This window comes from Saccostrea cucullata, unplaced genomic scaffold, assembly GCF_032062105.1.
Source record: "Saccostrea cucullata isolate Sc308-1 unplaced genomic scaffold, CSIRO_AGI_Scuc_v1 ctg14809, whole genome shotgun sequence".
Lineage (NCBI taxonomy): Eukaryota > Metazoa > Mollusca > Bivalvia > Ostreida > Ostreidae > Saccostrea > Saccostrea cuccullata.
In genome coordinates this window covers 1-15,399 of record NW_026919278.1, presented here as the reverse complement: position 1 = coordinate 15,399, position 15,399 = coordinate 1, and the positions used below count along the sequence as shown (strand labels likewise).

General features: G+C 33.5%; 1 protein-coding gene across 1 annotated transcript; it reads right to left on the bottom strand.

Annotated features, from left to right (window-relative positions):
- Window positions 1-2,098: 2,098 nt before the first annotated feature.
- Window positions 2,099-15,318, bottom strand: LOC134228816 (mucin-like protein; the record flags this gene model as incomplete). Its single annotated transcript, XM_062710523.1, has 5 exons — window positions 2,099-2,221; window positions 14,074-14,202; window positions 14,350-14,469; window positions 14,674-14,838; window positions 15,152-15,318. Coding segments are annotated over 5 exons (704 nt in total), but the record flags the coding sequence as incomplete, so codon positions are not given.
- Window positions 15,319-15,399: the final 81 nt, after the last annotated feature.

Genomic DNA, 15,399 nt, shown 5'->3' with positions numbered 1-15,399 from the left:
ACAAATGGCTGCGCCTTGTATTTATTAGTAAATGATTTCTTAGCAGTATTCAATAATTAGAAAATTCTTATCAGCATCAAAGCTGCTAAAATATGAAGCCCGCTTTTTTTGACAACACATAGGGTGAGTTCACCATGCATCGGACACATACCTTGCTTCGGACAAATTTAGGCAATAAACTCTCTTTCAACTTAAGATTTCCGTGTATTTATTTGTTTCTGTCTTAAAGATGAAGATTTAAATTTTTTAATGATACCAATTGTTATTATCATGCTGTGATAAAAATACCCCGATAATGGCCTTGAAGCTACGTCATATTTTACATCATCAAAGCGGAATAACCAGAAATTTATAATTTCACAATTTTTAGAGTTATCGTTCTTTAAATTCGACTTCAACGGAACGGGTCAGACTTCGGTGAATTTTGTCAAAGATTGGCAATTTTACATAAATTTTAAAGAAATTTCTCTTCAGTGTTCATATACTTTTTTCTAGAGCTGGTTTTTACTAGTATGTTCATTTCTCCGTACATCGGACACAAATTAACCATGCATCAGACACTTTCCGATGCAAAGGTATAAGCACTACCATTTTTATACAGAACCCAACTGACAGCTGTTTTTTGCGGAAATAGAAAATAAAAACTCTATATTTTCAGTCAAAATACAAATTATCGATATATGACATCTAGAACTTGACTCAATTTATTTCTACAAACCAGGGTATGATAAACCATGAGAAAATGGCGCGAATTACCGCATTACAAGCATTTTAAAGCATTTCTAAGGCAAAGTGAGGTATCTCGAATCGTTCTACATTTTTGCAACGATATCGTCAATTAAATTTAAGAGGGTTAATATTTCTTAGATAAAAATAAAAATATATCCATATCAAGGAATTTAAAGCATTGTGATAAGGGTATGATATTTTTTCGGTCCAAATACATAGTTGCCAACTCACCCGATTTCGTCGGGTCACACCCGATTTTTCAACCCATAACCCGATTATTTTTTATGATCCGGCGGGTCATGCTTTTCACCCGATTTTTGCCGACCAACCCGAAAATCTCCCGATTTCCGGATTTGGTTCATAAATTAGGTTGCACTTTTAACTTCCAGTTACAACCCAAGCTTAGATCTACGTAAACAATGCCGATGGATTAATTATCAGTGCAGGTGTAAACAATTAACTTGGTGTTGTTTTGACAAATCAATGTTTGAAGTCTATTAAAATGGCCTCCGATAGAACTAGATCGTTATCAGGGCCAGCAGGAACAAATTGAATCAAACACATGTCTCTGATTGAACCAAGAAAAAGAGAAACAATATTTATGTACATATCAAGGAATCTTGGGGAAAAAAACTTTCATTCTAGATAAAATAAGGTGATCGAAGACAGTGTAGGCCTAACTTCACATTTCATATATACATATTATGGTAGTTAATTAATTAAGAGAGAGAAAAAATAACTTCAAAACTAAAATTGGTATACTTTCAAATTTAGCAGAAACTGAAAAGGCTTTTTAAAAAAATGCACACTTACTTCAGGTCAATACTGAAATATGAAACCTTCAGTTCTCTTTTTTAACATGTAAATTTAATCAAATTATGTATGAATTTTTTGTCATTGTAAATAAAAGCCTTTTTCAATAAAAGAATTCTCAATGCATAAATACTTTGTATATATTTAATTATGTATAAAATTTAATCATGGTAAATATGTCGTGAATGTGGTTACGCGTTATGACCAGATTTTTTACTTTCCAAATCTGGTCATGACCAGATTTTTACATGCTGGAGGTTGGCAAGTATGCAAATACCGTCTGTCCGATGCATGGTAAATAATATCCGATCCATGGTGAATTCCGAGTTATTTTTAAAAACTCAATTTTTGAGGATATTTTCTCAATAAAAGGCATATAATTGTGTCCAAATGTATATTTTTTTCACGTACTAAATGTTAAACTCCATTTTGATAATTTTCTGTCGGTAGCGATATCACTAGAACTTGTTGAAGTACAAGGGTGTCCGATGCATGGTGAATTCACCCTACAGTAACTGAAAACTGACATTTTCTTCTTCTTCAAAATTTGACTCACCAGTACAATTTTCTCCATCTGGTAACAGACTGTAACCTTGGTTACAGAAACAATATGGAGAACCCGTGCTGTTGACAGAACATCCTTGACTACAGTTCAAACTGTTACAGGACTGTTGTGGACCTGTATTGTAAAATAAAAGAAAATATATGTTACATGAATATTTTCTACTTAAATGTTCCTTTCAGAATTTTGGATTTTACAATCACTTCTAATCTCTTACTTTTATTCTCTTACTAAACTTCCTTTATATAATACAATACTTCCTTTGTAGAAAAAGGGACACTTACTTTATATTAAACAAGATAATTACTTTGTATAATACAATATACAGTACAGGCAATGCGGATCCCGTATCAGACCGCGTCCCCTCCGCGGTGTGTTAATCCTTTCCGCGTTACACCGTCGCGGGTTTTGATCGCGGTGCTACCTGAGACCGTGTTTACACCGCGGCGGGGCCAGCTACCGTTATTCTTCAGCTTAGATGTTGTTACCTGTACAGTCTTGTTGATTTTTAATCGTGTCGAAAGAGGGGGGGGGGGGGAGAGTAGCCATTTAAGATTACGACCACATTAATTTTATGAATACCATTAGATGGATTTAAAAAAAAAAATCATTTTTAAGCTTTATCAAATTAATTAATTAATTCTCAAACGCATCTGTTAACAGTCTTATTGGATGACATATAGTACATGTATCATAATTTATCGAATATGTTTATTTATAAAATCATATTTATTTATAAAATCAATAATCTCATCACAAATGATCTTCAAATTGCTAAATAAATAATATTAATTTTAGAATTTAAAGAATGTCATATCGATACTTTTTATATGCACCGTAATCCAGTATTCACGATTAGCTTGTGCAGTTGCAGTTACATGTAGCTATGTGTGTTTATTCATCTGCGAGGTTCTATCACAGCCTTCGGTTTCATTTTAAAAATGCCTTTTATATAGTGCACATATCTGTTATAAATAAAAGCATGAAAAACAATGATAGATAGAGATACATAATAACAATCAAAATAATTTTTTTAAAAAGCAATACGTAGGAATACGTTGCTCCATTATTATGCGCTAATTTGTAAGATTATGAACTAAATATCGACATGATTTTATTTGGGGGGGGGGGGGGCTGGGGGATTATAAGTCATTCTATTCAGAATATCAATTATTTCATAGCTAATATTTTACTGTAGTTCTATTTTCTGCTCTTTTTGGAAATTATGAAAGTCATGTCTATGAAAATGATGAACAAATTTCACGTATCGGAAAGGCTGACACTTCTATCAGCCGTTTAATATGGGCCCTAAAATAATTTGAACAAACGGCACAGAAATTATTAAACTTATTTTAATCAGCAAGTTGTCATGCTTCAAGTTTTCAGGTCTCTGTGTAACTGGTCTATACCCTTAATGAGATACCTGTAATACCTCCACATTACATAATCTTACATCATGAAGAAACACTGACGAACAATGGTGAATAAGATTAATAAATGTCTTGGAAACAATCATATCAAGCTGTTAGTTTAGTTAAATATTGGGTGTTTAGCTATAACTGTTCCTGTGTTTTCCTTAAACTCGCATATTACATGTAATTCGACAAAATCCATAAATGGTCAATAAACTGATAAATCAGCGACAGCAAGATCTACATGTACATGTATCTGTTCACGGCAACGATTATTATGGAATTTTACAAAATCTGATCCATTAGCAATTCCATTGAAATTATATCATGTTTAGTTTAGTTTCATTCGATAGACTTGAGAAATCAATAATATTTATACAGATCAAAACAAGGAAAAACGGTCGTGCATGTGCCTCAAGTTGATATTGTAATGTTTTCTCTCTCTCAATCTACTAACTGTACAGGTTTAAACAGACACGCTACAAATCAAATGGTAATGAATCATTTTTTGATTTAATTAATTTCAAATACAGCTGTACTTTAATTATTCATTTGCTTTTACAGTTTGGTTGTTTGTTTTTTTACACTCAGTTAAAAAACAACAATATATTGACTAAAATTTCCAGGCTGTTATCTCATTTGAAAATGATATCGATGAAATAATTAATGAAACATTGAATCAAATGCTGTGTTGAAATGCTAGACAACGACGTGCACATTCAGAGAGAGTTACTCCAGGTACTCTAGGAGAGGTGTGAAAGCCCCAGGGCATGCCGTTTCCTGTGCTGGGACTGCTAATCCCTATACACAGGAAATGATCGCGGCTAATACTTAAACACCCAATTTTATGTTAACGCCCCCAAAATCTACCTGACTCAAGATCAATAATTTACCGCCTGTCAATCATTAAAAAAACAATAGCTTCTGATTTGATTGACAGGCCAGCTATCCGTGCTACTCGATAGTCTGAGTTTGTGTGTTTTGAAAACGATTGCCTGGTCACGCGTCAAACACTTTCATGTACCCGCCTTGTATACACGGGGGTTAAAAAAGAATCGTAGTTAAATTTTATTTTAAAAATAATTTAGAGTAGATAACTAAAAAATGACTTCAAAAAATATTTTCTTTCAATCTCAATATGCTCAACGACTGTATCGTATTCTAGGCGATATGTCGCCCAAGATATCTTCTGTAGAATTTAGACGGTACGTGCACAGAAATGCTATTTGCCGATTAAAATTATAACAAATTCGAATATGATAAATAAGAAATATATTTAGCACAAGCATGGATAAAAAATTTCTTCATCCCTTGTCTTATCTATGTATATATGAATACAATCTACACCATATTCCGTTGTATAAAGTTCTGAAATGTCAGAAACATGGGTTTCGAGATTGTAACTTTTAGTTCGATTTTCCTAACGTCTGTCAATACCCTATTCGAAATAAAATACTATATATATATATAAGCCAAAGTTCAATTCTTAAAAGTATAAAAGAAATCTTGCAAACAGTAAAAATTTTTAAACACACGAACACCCGGAAATGGTGAATATTTTCGACGCTATTGTTGGTCAGAATGTAAGCAATATTCCTATCGCGGTACATTGAGTAGGTTCACGTGACGGATAGGCCTATGAATGGAATATTTTTTTTTTTTTTAAATTTTGATATTTACACAAGTTTAATTAAAAAAGATATGTTTACTTTGTAGTTTTGCTCTGTGTTCTTTTCTTTGATTTTACAATTTTTTTTTAGACATAAAAACGATATTTTTTAAATAATTTTTTTTCCTCATAAGATATCGCTGAAAGTATCTATAAATAAATTTTATATAGAAATATTTAAATCATTTCAAGTAGTTTCACTCAAATTTAAACACAAAACACAAAATGTTGACCCTGGTTACCAAAGACAAGACTTCCTGTGTACTGCTACGTATACAAGGATTTTTGACATCTTGGGTATTGGGGGTCTCCAGGTAAATAACACCACTGTTACTTGGACCACTCCCCCTCCTCAGGTAACCGTACGGTAAAAAAATTGGGTCTTTAATACACAAAGAAACAGAATTTGTCAAAGAAATCGAAAGTATTAACTATTGGATTATTTTATTCATTTAATATTATTAAAAACTTAAGTGTATTACACCCCCTTCTTTAATTTAATTTGTTATGTGAAGTTTATCACCGTACCTGCACTTATTGGCTTATTGCACATGAAAATGGACAAAAATTAAAATTAAAAGAAAGACATATTGTTTACAAAGACACATGTAAATATGAAGGTGAAGAAGCGATATTTTTTCTTGATATCGTATAAAGTTCACATGTAACTGCAAAGTGAACTCTCATCGAAATAAAATTCATGCTTTCCGGTAATTTGACACTTTGAGAAAAATGCCTGCACAATTACCCGGTATATAGAGCGAAATAAATTTTTAAAAAGTGTTCTAAATTTGGGGGAAAAACCATAAACAATAAGAAAAAAAAGAAAAGATTTTTTTCTTGATATCTTGCACAAAGAAAATTTAAGTTGACGTGCCTAATACATGTAACTGCAAACTCTCGCCATCAAATGTTTCCCGGTATTTGACACTTTAAGAAAAATGCCTGCACATTTATACAATAAAGCGAAATTAATTAAATTAAGTATTCTAAATTTGGAAATAGAATATAAACAATATGAGGATGTACATTTTTTCAAAAATTAATTGTAATTTTTTTTTCAAATGAATGCTGCATGAAAATCGTTTATCGATTCGAAACTCAGACTGTCTGAGTTCAGCAGTATTAAAGTTCGCATTTAATACGAATAAATTAAAAAAAAAAAAAAAAAAAAACAACTAATATTTCTAGTATCTAATTTTGATTCTTGTTAGACTCTCAATAATGCAAAAAAATAACCAATTGAATATTTTTTTTAATTCTTATTCAAATATTGATATATAATTTTAGAAACAAAAATACATATATTTTTTTTCTTAGTTTAATTTCTATTCATCAAAGCAAAATAAACTAGTGCTAATTGTAACGGGGACCGTTACAGATGTTCCCCAAACGCTCCCCAACTCCCTTTTGGTGCCATATCCCCTGTAAGCTTCATTAAATAGGACAAACTCTATGCATTTGAGACTTTAACAACGTTTACCCAGAAGTGTACCAAGTTCATTCAAATCTTAGCATTGCACGCGTGCGCGTGTGAATGCATGTGCATAATGACCATATCATATTGTCTACAGAATCTATAAATTTTAATATACTAAATATTAAAGTATTTAATCCAAAAGTATTAAAAAATACGCTCATTCAAGTGTATTTTTTATTTTACTCATTTCACGTGCACGCACGTGCATACATGAGCATGGTGACAATACCTTCTTGTAGAAGTCCATTACATCTATCTATATTCTAAATCCCACCCCGTTCGTTTGTAAACCAAGGGAGTTATAGCTGTTTAAAGTTTCAGCCAATCAGATTGCAGCACATGTACACGCGTGTGTATGCATGTGCATGGTGACCATACCTTCTTGTAGAAATCCATTATATCTATCTATGTTCCAAATCCCATCCTGTTTGGTTGAAAATCAAGGGAGTTATAGCTATTTAAAGTTTAAGCCAATCAGATTGCAGCGCACGTCCATGCACGTGTTTTCATGATAATTGCTATATATCATGTTGTAGGATATCCTAATGTATGGCTATGTTCAAAATTTCAAGGGATTTCGTCAAAAAACAAGAAAGATATAGAGACTTTAGTTTCAGCCAATCAGAGCGAAGTGCACGTGCATGCGCGTGAGATCTTGCGATTTTGACCATGTCATATTGTCTATGCTACTATTATATCCTTATATTATGAGATTCAAAGCATTTCATCAAAAATGTAAAAAGTTACGCCTATATCAATTAAATCGGTCATTTCACGTTGCACGTGCACGCTCTTGCAAGCACGTGCGCGCAAAATGACCTTCATTCCGCAAATCTACATAACATGCCTACTAACCCTAAAAAGGTTTTACCTAAGTCGGATGTGTAGTTTACAAGATCACTCCCGGACAAATAAGTACCCAGGAAGAAGAAAAATAATAACTAGGGCTAATTGTAACGGGGACCGTTACAGATGTTCCCCAAACGCTCCCCAACTCCCTTTTGGTGCCATATTCCATGTAAGCCTCATTAAATAAGACAAACTCTACGTATTTTAGTCTTTAACAACGTTTTCCCAGAAGTATACCAAGTATATTTCAATTTTAGCATTGCACGCGAGCGCATGTGCGTAATGACCATATCATCTTGTCTACACTTTGAATGTATTAAAATATACTCAATATTTAAGCATTTAATCCAAAAGTATTAAAAATACGCTCATTTAAGTGTATTATTAATTTTACTCATTTCACATGCACGCACATGCATGCATGTGCGTAATGACCATACCATCTTGTATGAGTTCATTGTGTCTATTTATGTTCTAAATCCCATCCTGTTTAGTTGAATACTATTGAAGTTATAACCATTTAAAGTTTAAGCCAATCAGATTGCAGCGCACGTGCATGCACGTGATTTCATGAAAAATATTATATATCGTATTGTATGATATCTTAATGCATGCCTATGTTTAAAATATCAAAGCATTTCGTCTAAAAACAAAAAAGATATTGAGATTTTTGTTTCAGCCAATCAGAGCAAAGTACACGTGCAAACACGTGCATGCATGTGCATGATGACCATACCCTCTTGTAGGAGTCTATTACGTCTGTCTATGTTCTAAATCCCATCCTGTTTGGTTGAAAAACAAGGGAGTTATAGCCATTTAAACTTTTAGCCAATCAGATTGCAGCGCACGTGCATGCGCGTGTTTTCGTGAAAATCTTATATATCATATTATAGTATATCCTCATGCATGACTATGTTTAAAATTTCAAAGCATTTCGTTGAAAAGCAAAAAAGATATTGAGATTTTTGTTTCAGCCAATCAGAGCGAAGCGCACGTGCATGCGCGTGAGTTCGTGCTAATTTGATCATGTCATCTTATCTACACTATTAATGTATCCTTATATAATGAGTTTTAAAGTATTTCATCAAAAAATGTAAAAGTTATGGCTATATAAAGTATATCAGTCATTTCACTCATTTCACGCGCCGGTACGTGCATGCGTATGCGCGCAAAATAACTTTCGTTCCGCACACCTACACTACACACCTATTAACCCTAAAAAGGTTTTAGCTCAGTTGGATGAACAGTTTCTGAGAACACTCGCGGACAAAAAAGTACCGGAGAACAAAGAAGAAAAAAAAGAATAATAATAATAATAATAATAATAAGAAACCGAGTAAAAACAATATGTTCCCAAACTCCGTTTGGGGAACATAATAACTAGATGCGTTCTTGTTGCTAGAGCAACAAGCGGTCTTCCGACCGACTTTTTGTTAGAGATCTAAGCTGCCTCATCCCATTTCAGAATTTTTTTTGTTTACGTTCATTTACAGCAGTCTCTCGACATATATCATGATTATTACAGGTAAACCTCAAAATATCTTTAAATATTGCTTTTAAAAATCGGCAAAATATTTTTTTACATGTTATAAAAGTGAGAAGAGGCATTTGCAATTGAAAAAAGACAGAAACAAAGAAAAAATTTGGGAACGCCCACGGCGGGATTCGAACCCCCGACAGTGGGACAAAGTTTGGTTCGGTCATATATTTTCAATATATGCACGCATCAAGACACGGAACACATATTTATAATTCTCATTAGACACACTATAAACCCTGTAAATCCTAAAAAAAAATATCGAAAAACAAAAAAGTTGAAAAATGGGACTTTTTGAATTCACTTCCGTTTGCGAAAGGAAGTGCTGACGACGAAAAATAAAGGTCGTTGTTCAGATTGAAGTTCGATGTTCTATTACCTCAGTGAGTTTCACTTTCATATCTTCAGCCATTCTCGAGAAAACTGCTGGACAAATTGCCTTTTAAAAAAAACAAAAATCCCCCAAAATCGCGAACGGAGGTGAATTTCGAAAAAAGGAAAAACACGTCTGGAGATATTCTCATGATGCATCATCCCTGTAAAAATCTTTTAGATCCGTCCACGCACAGCTGAGATTTCGCTCTAACTATGAAAAAAGAAAAATAATAATAATAAAAAACAGACGAATAACAGTAAGGTCTTCCGAAGGAAGTCGGAAGACCTTAATAACTAGAAACGAAATTCGTTGCGAGCAACGAGAGGTCTTCCGTCCGATTCAGAAAAAAACCCCGTAAAATCAAACTGAAAAAGTGATTTTAAAAATCGGACACACGGGGGACCGAACCCGGGTCGCCAACGTGAAAATCCATTGCGGTACCCATTACACCTTTGGGAACCCGCTTCAAATTTAACATTCGAATATCGCGAGATTGCTTATTTTGATTCCAACATACATAACATTTTTTTTTAAAATTCAGTTTGGAATTGTAAAATGACAGCCAGCTTGCTAAACTTTGCTCAAGATGATCACATCGGAATCTGTTACTTGAGTTTTAACAGTAACTTTTAGGTAGATAATCTATTAGTGATGAACAGATGATACTGTTTTCTTTCTTTTTTTCGATATGTATTCAACTTTTTATTCCATGCAACTCCATAAACAGGCATGCCAATGTTATATATTTCTACACTCTGTCACCATTTGTCTACTACTTAAGTCGGGTCACGATACATTATTTCATGCGAAACGTCACAAGTAGTTCTTAACGCTATTCCTTTGAAATATTTGATCTATTTGATGGATTTGATAGCTTCAATGAAAATTAGAAGTGTATGTTCTTATAACCGGAATTTCGAGCGTTAGAAAGGGGTAGCCGACATTACCAAGGTCGACATATCAGAGTTTTTGCAAATAATTTATATAGTAAATAATGCCGGGACCACGGACAGATGTCGACATATCCCAGGTTGTCGACATATCCGATGTCGAGATACCGAAGTTTACCTGTATATTTTAATTATCACATTATACAAATATAATATCGTATACTGCCAAGTAACACTAAAGTGTTTTCCACGAATTTTGTATCCTGTTTTCCCCCAAAGTGGAGATGAGTTACACGTTCATGAAAAGACTGGAATGTTCACTGAAAAAAAAATCACTCGCCCTCCGACGGTCAAGGAATCTGATACTATTTATGTTCAATAACTTGCATTTATTACAAGAATATTTGTACCCGGTATAACCTTTAATAAACAATCTTTTTAAAAAATGTTTTTCTTATTTTTGTCTTTTCTATTCATTTAATATGTCACAAGCCTGCGTGGAAAAATAAACAGAAGTCAAGTAATACTTCAAACATAGTGAATATTAAGTCAGGCAAGTTTCTTGAAAAGCTATTACTTATAACCATGGTTTAGGATAAGTTTTCCCTGGTGCAAAACAAAAGATTGTTGTCATCGTATTTCCACTTGTAGTCATGTTGTATTCTACATTGAGATGCAGACAAAAGCAATTTCAATAGACGTTTGAGGAAAACTCATATTAAAACAATACCCAATGCAACGTAATTGCGATGTAGCAATCTGAAGAATCCTTTACATTTCATAAATCTTTTTGGTAGAAGTTTCATTCATCTAAACGCTCAGCTGACCTTCTAGAACCCGACTTGCATAATGGCGGAGTTCACGGAGACGCCCCGCCATCTTGGACACGCTTCAGATTTTTAAATGCGAATATCTAGTGTGTGGATTGATCAATTCTAAAATAAATTATATATTAGGCCTTTCCAGTAGGGTCTCCATTAACATTAATTATATCAAAGAAAAATATTGAAAAACAAAAAAGTTGAAAAAGTGCACATTTTGAATTCACTTCCTGTAGCGACCGGAAGTACTGACGACACAAACAAAGGCAAAATTGCACATCTATAAGTCATGGTCTATCATCTCTAATAAGTCTCCAGTTAATATCTTTAGCCATTTTCGAGAACACTCGAAGACAAAATTGCATTTTAAAATCAGGAAATTGCCCATAACTTGGCACTGGTACCGAATTTTCCAACAAACAGAATTTTATATAAAATTCATATAATGACCTATAATTCCTGAAATTTTCAATGAAATCCACCGAATAGTTTACGAGAAATCGCCTGCACAAAATTTTGTCTAAAAAAAAAGAATAATAATAATAACTAGAAACGAAACTCGTTGCGAGCAACGAGAGGTCTTCCGTCCGATTCAGAAAAAAACAACGTAAAATCAAACTGAAAAAGTGATTTTAAAAATTGGACACACGGGGGATCAAATCCGGGTCTCCAGCGTGAAAATACATTGCGGTACCCATTACGCCTTTGGGAACCCGCTTCAAATTTAACATTCGAATATCGCAAATTGCTTTTTTTTATTCCAACATATATTACATTTTTTAAAAAATTCAGTTTGGAATTGTAAAATGACAGCCAGCTTGCCAAACTTTTGTCAAGATGATCACATCGGAATTTGTTACTTGAATTTTAACAGTGATTTTTAGGATAGATAATCTATTAATGATGAACAGATGATACAGTTTTCTTTCCTTTTTTCGATATGTATTCAACTTTTTATCCCACGCAACTCCATATACAGGCATGCCAATGTTATGTATTTCTGCACTATTGTCACCATTTGTCTACTACTAAGTTGGGTCATGATGCAGTATTTTGTGCCAAACGTCACAAGTAGTTCTTAACGCTATTCCTTTGAGATGTTTGATTTATTTAATGGATGTGATAGCTTCAATGAAAATTAGAAATGTATGTTCTTATAACCAGAATTTCGAGTGTTAGAAAGTACGAGAATATTTATCACATTATACAAATACAATTTCGTATACGGCCAAGTAACAATAAAGATGTGAATTCGGTAAGATTTTCCACGAATTTTGTATCCTGTTTACCCCCAAAGTGGAGATGAGTTACACGTTCATGAAAAGACTGGAATGTTTCACTGAAAAAAAAAATCGCTCGTCCTCCGACGGTCAAGGAATCTGATACTATTTATGTCAATAACTTGCATTTATTACAAGAATATTTATAAAACCTTTAATAAACAATCTTTTAAAAATGTTTTTTCTTATTTTTGTCTTTTCTATTCATTCAATATGTCACAAGCCTGCATAAAGAAAAATAAACAGAAGTCAAGTCATACTTCAGAAACATAGTGCATGAATATTAAGTCAGGCAAGTTTCTTGAAAAGTATTATAACCATGGTTTAGGATAAGTTTTCCCTGGTGCAAAATAAAAGACTGAAGACATCGTATTTCCACTTGTAGTCATGTTGTATTCTACTTTTAGATGCAGACAAAAGCGATTTCAATAGAAGTTTGAGGAAACCTCATGTTAAAAGTATACTCAATGCAACGTAATTGCGATGTAGCAATCAAAAGAATCCTTTACATTTCATAAATCTTTTTGGTAGAAGCTTCGTTCATCTAAACGCTCAGCTGACCTTCTAGAACCCGACTTGCTTAATGGCGGAGTTTACCGAGACCGCCGCCATCTTGGACACGCTTCAGATTTTTAAATGCGAATATCTAGTGTGTGGATTGATCAATTCTTAGATAAATTATATATTAGGCCTTTCCAGTAGGGTCTTAATTACCATTAATTATATCAAAGAAAAATATTGAAAAACAAAAAAAGTTGAAAAAGTGTACATTTTGAATTCACTTCCTGTAGCGACCGGAAGTACTTACGACGCAAACGAAGTCAAAATTGCACATCTATAACTCATGGTCTATCATCTCTAACAAGTCTCCAGTTAATATCTTTAGCCGTTTTCGAGAACACTCGAAGACAAAATTGCATTTTAAAATCAGGAAATTGCCAATAACTTGGCATTGGTACCGAATTTTCCAACAAACTTAATTTTATATAAAATTCATATAATGACCTATAATTCCTGAAATTTTCATTGAAATCCACCGAATAGTTTACGAGAAATCACCTGCACAAAATTTTGTCTAAAAAAAAAGAATAATAATAATAATAATAAGAAACAGTAGAATCACTATAAGGTCTTCCGTGAAGACGGAAGACCTTAATAATAAGAAACAATAGAATCACTATAAGGTCTTCCGTGAAGACGGAAGACCTTAATAAGAAACAGAGTAAAAACAATATGTTCCCCAACTTCGTTTGGGGAACATAATGAAATACATATTTTAATAAACATACAGTGTCGTTATTTTCTTGATAAAGGGAAATTCGCAAATTACAATTCGGGGAGATAACTCCCATTTGTTTACGATACTAATTGTCGGTAATCGATCGATGATTTAACCGCGGCGGGGACAGGTAGGTGATGAAATTCCCGCGGAGGGAACACGGTTTACCTTTCTCACCTGGCCAAATACCGCGTTGTGATTATACCGCGACGGGGCGGGGGAAATACGGGATCCGCGTTGCCTGTACTGTACTCATTTTGTATAAATTTGTATTACACAGAAGATTTACTTAATAGTATAACACAGGATACTTTATATAACACAGATGACTTACTTTGCATAACACAGGAGAGTTTGTATAATACAGGAGACTTACTTTGTACAACACAGGAGAGTCCGTCTGGCTGGAGGGAATAGCCGTCAACACAGGAACAATTATAATAACCTACAGCGTTTACACAGCCTTGTTGACAGTGACTGGTTCCTTCTGTACACTCATCTATGTCTGGAAAAACAAAAACAATTTTTAAGATAGTCTCATAAAGAACAAATAAACTCATTTTGAACATGTAAATTTACTGTACACAGCTTTTAATGCTTGAATTTACATCATGTTTATTTTGAAATTGTCTATTCAAATTCTTGTAGTTACCTAGACATAATGTCCCTGCTGATCTGTATCCTTGATGACATGAGCAGGAGTAACTTCCCTCTGTGTTTGTACAAATCTGGTCACAGCCATTCACAGAACTGTTGGAGCATTCATCAATATCTGAAATATCAAATCCAATTAAATGTTTTTACAATTTAGTCAAATATAAACTCAAAATTAATTCAGAATCTTTATTAAAGTAGATAATTTTTTTTAAGTGTAATTTTAAAGAAACTAAATGCAGACATGAACGATTCTAGTCCGTCGCATATTTCTCCTCTCCCATTACACATCAAAATGAAGGATAAACGAAAAGTTTTATACCCAAACACTTAAAAGTTTCTGTTATCTGGTATCCCTGGGGACAGTTTTCACACTTGAATGCCCTTCCTGTTGACTGGTGCTCAGCTGCTGGATTGTCTGTACAGTTACTGAGGGGATCACAAGGGGAACCAGCACAACCATCAATATCAATCTCACAGGAGTCACCTAAAATATTCAAGTAAGCCAAGTGCTAACTTTTTTTACAGTGTATTTTTTCTAATACAATATAGTAAAACAACCATGCAGTACATAAAAAAATGTACTCATGCTTAGCAAATAGTATTTAATATAATAAACTGTGTATAGATCCAGTGCTTCAGTATTCCGATTAAATAAAAATTTTCATCACTGACCACAAAAGTTCCGCTCGAAAGTCTCATTTTACTTCCCATTATTTTCTTAGTTGAAGACATTTCTCTTTCCACATCAAAAAAAATAAAATTACTTGGAATTTTTCCAGATATTTCTTAATATCTACCTGTCCATCCCAGATCACAAATACAAGATACAATGAAGAATGAAGAGATACTGGTGCTGGTTGCCAAGGAGTTGTTACAGTTGCCATGGTTACTACAGTTATAACACTGGTACACCTGCTCATACAATACCCTCGACACTCCATTCAAAGAATCAATAGCATACAATCTGAAATAAACATACATATTTTTAAAAACTATTATATATAAAGGTATGTGTGTCTATCATGTTATATAACTTGGGCAACAA